This window comes from Culicoides brevitarsis, chromosome 1 (assembly GCF_036172545.1).
Source record: "Culicoides brevitarsis isolate CSIRO-B50_1 chromosome 1, AGI_CSIRO_Cbre_v1, whole genome shotgun sequence".
Classification (NCBI taxonomy): domain Eukaryota; kingdom Metazoa; phylum Arthropoda; class Insecta; order Diptera; family Ceratopogonidae; genus Culicoides; species Culicoides brevitarsis.
Window position 1 is genome coordinate 1,286,215 of NC_087085.1, and position 3,633 is coordinate 1,289,847.

General features: G+C 33.0%; 1 protein-coding gene across 1 annotated transcript; it reads left to right on the forward strand.

Moving 5' to 3' along the window:
• The first annotated feature begins 1,250 nt into the window (after positions 1–1,250).
• LOC134837057 (periodic tryptophan protein 1 homolog) lies at positions 1,251–2,842 on the forward strand. Its single transcript, XM_063852369.1, has 2 exons — positions 1,251–1,397; positions 1,458–2,842. The coding sequence occupies exons 1-2, from the start codon at positions 1,311–1,313 to the stop codon at positions 2,781–2,783; spliced, it is 1,413 nt and encodes a 470-aa protein (XP_063708439.1). The 5' UTR covers positions 1,251–1,310; the 3' UTR covers positions 2,784–2,842.
• The last annotated feature ends 791 nt before the right edge of the window (positions 2,843–3,633 follow it).

Consider the following 3,633-nt stretch of genomic DNA (forward strand, 5'->3'; position numbering starts at 1 on the left):
CAAAACTGTGTCAAAAACTATGTCAAAAACTGTGTCAAAGCAATTTTTGTCAAATCTTGCTCCAAATGGATAAAAATTTGTCAGAGGGCTCTAATTCATCATTTTTAATCATTTTAAAACTCAAAACTGCCAAAAAATTGAAACTGAAAAAAAATTTTTTCTTTGACACAGTTTTGATTTGAAAACTAAATCAAGAGCAAAACTGTGTCAAAAACTATGTCAAAAACTGTGTCAAAGCAATTTTTGTCAAATCTTGCTCCAAATGGATAAAAATTTGTCAGACGGCTCTAATTTATCATTTTTAATCATTTTATAACTCAAAACTGCCAAAAAATTGAAAGAGAAAACTAAAAGAGGGCTCTAATTTATCATTTTTAATCATTTTATAACTAAATTATAGCCAAAAAATTGAAACTGAAAAAAAATTTTTTCTTTGACATAGTTTTGTTTTAAAAACTAAATCAAGAGCAAAAAAACTGTGTCAAAAACTGTGTCAAAGCTATTTTTGTCAAATCTTGCTCCAAATGGATTGAAATTTGTCAGAGGGCTCTAATTTATCATTTTTAATCATTTTATAACTCAAAACTGCCAAAAAATTGAAACTGAAAAAAAATTTTTTCTTTGACATAGTTTTGTTTTGAAAACTAAATCAAGAGCAAAAAAACTGTGTCAAAAACTGTGTCAAAGCTATTTTTGTCAAATCTTGCTCCAAATGGATTGAAATTTATCAGAGGGCTCTAATTTATCATTTTTAATCATTTTGTAACTTAAAACTGCTAAAAAATTAAAACTGAAAAAACATTTTTTCTTTGACACAGTTTTGATTTGAAAACTAAATCAAGAGCAAACTGTGTCAAAGCAATTTTTGTCAAATCTTGCTCCAAATGGATAAAAATTTGTCAGACGGCTCTAATTTATCATTTTTAATCATTTTAAAACTCAAAACTGCCAAAAAATTGAAACTGAAAAAAATTTTTTTCTTTGACACAGTTTTGATTTGAAAACTAAATCAAGAGCAAAAAAACTGTGTCAAAAACTATGTCAAAAACTGTGTCAAAGCAATTTTTGTCAAATCTTGCTCCAAATGGATAAAAATTTATCAAAAAGGCTCAATTTCATCATTTTTAACCATTTTATAATAAAAATAATAAGTTTTAATGAAATATGAAACATTTTCAAAAATTGCTCTTGCCTTATCATTTTCATTCGTCTCATCCGCAATTTTTGAATTAACAAAAGGCAAGTTTCTCGGAAAATCAAAATAATAACAGAGCAATCTCTCACGTGTTTTCCACATTTCCTGACAAAAAATGGAAGAAGAAGAGCAAGCAGCTGTCAATTTCATCTCCTGCATCGCTTTTGTAGCACGCGGAATTGCAAAAGAAAACCCCGAAAAGGTAAAATACTTCAAAAACCCTTAAATTTCATGTTCTCACATTGTTACCTTTTGCCATCAGGTTAATCTCTCGCCCGAAGAACTCAACCGAATCATCGCCGAAACAAAATCCGAACTCCGCGATGGCGAAGAAGAGGAAGAAATGAAAACTTCTGACGACGAAGCGCCATCCGAAAATGACGAAAATATGACACAACCTGCTCCCAATAATGGCGACGAATATCAATTTGACAAATACGAAACGGAAGGCGGACAACCGGGGATGCGAATTGGCGACGTTGCTGTTGCGGAAGACGATGGGCAACTTCCCGACGAAGAAGATTCCGAAGCTGAGGATGAAATTATCAAAAGGAACGATAATTTGATCCTCGTTGGGCATATCGAAGACGATGCAGCGACAATGGAAGTTTACATTTACAACGAACAAGAGGACAGTTTGTACGTTCATCACGATTTTTTGCTGCCTTCGCATCCGTTGTGCATCGAATGGTTGAGTTACGACCCCGGAAGTGAAGAACCTGGAAATTTGTGCGCAATTGGATGCATGGATCCGATTATTACAATTTGGGATTTGGACATTCAAGATTCGTTGGAGCCTACGTTTAAGCTCGGATCGAAAGGAAGTCGCAAAAAAAATAAGGAAAAATTCGGACATACCGATGCTGTGTTGGATTTATCGTGGAATAGAAATTTACCGCATATCATGGCGAGTGGATCAGTTGATGAAACAGTAATTTTATGGGATCTCGACGAAGGATCTCCCCATACGACAATCCGAGATTTCAATGAAAAAGTTCAAACGCTCAGTTTTCACTTTGCCGAACCCGAATCTTTGCTCGTGGGAAGTTGCGATGGAACCGTGAAGCTTTTCGATTGTCGCGCCACAGATAATTCTCACTCCGAATTCACGTCATGGGATGTCAAAGCTGAAGTTGAACGCGTTGTTTGGAACAAACACAATCCAAATTGCTTCATGGTGAGCACAAATGACGGAATGATGCATTATTTCGATCGCCGGAATGCTCAAGGACCTCTTTGGCAACAAAGTGCGCACGAAAAGGAAGTCACAGGACTCGTGCTAGCTGAACACGTTGATGGAATGTTGTGCACGGCATCCGCAGATGGCACGGTTAAAGTTTGGGATTACGATCAAAATGGCGCGACGTTGATTTTTGCGAAACATTTGAAGATGGGAGTCATTCAAAATATTCAAGAGTGCCCGGAAAATTCGTTTATTTTGGGCGTTGGAGGCGATGTGAGGAAGAAAAACTTTCAGAGACTGAATTTGCTGGATTACGAACAGGTTTCCAATAAGTTTAAGGATCGGAGTTTGGTGAAACCGGAAATTGCGCCGCCAACGCAGGCGATGGAAGACATGGAAGTTTAATTTTTTTTTTAAGTGAAATTAATTATATTATATGGAAAATAATAATTTTTGTTAATTATATTTTGTTTTTTTTTTAGATTTTCAAAAAAGGATCAGAATTCAGAAGGAAAAATACAAAAATTAAATTTAAGAAGCGAAAATTAATTCCTTTCCGCCGAACCGAGAACGTTATCTACTTTAAATCAGAACTGAAAAAAATCTTAACTAACGAATACAGATCTATCCTTACGTCCCTTAAGTTAAGAGAGCTTTAAGTATTAGAATAAGTCAAAACTCTGGGTCAAAACTCCAAATTGTCTTCCCAATTTATGTCTCCAACTGTCAATAATTAAAATCTGCAGAAAAAACGAATTTTCTATAAAATTTAGTTAATTTGAAGAATTTTTTGATTTATATTTTAAAACCAAAAAATTATCAAAAATTCAAAAAAATTTAGATAAATGACAGAAAATAATTTAAAACTTCGAAAATTCATGAATTTATACAAAAAACGGTTAAAAAATATTTAAAACTTGAATTTAAGCTCCATCTATTAACGAAATTTATTCAAAATTCTCAACAGTTTAACATTTCTTGATGAATTTTATACTCTTCATAATTTTTAACATTCTCCAAAACAAAACAATTCACGTCAAAAAATCACAACAAAATTAACCTTGACGACAAATCATACTTTTTAATTAACAAAAGTCATGAATTCATAAACCAGATTGCTGCATATTGGATTAAAAACAACCAAAAAATTGACGTAGGTCAGTTACGAAAAGCTTTTCCTGTTTATTAATTAGCATAAATGTTTATTTACGAAAACTTCAAAAAAAAAACCCAAACTTGAATTTAAAAAAAATAG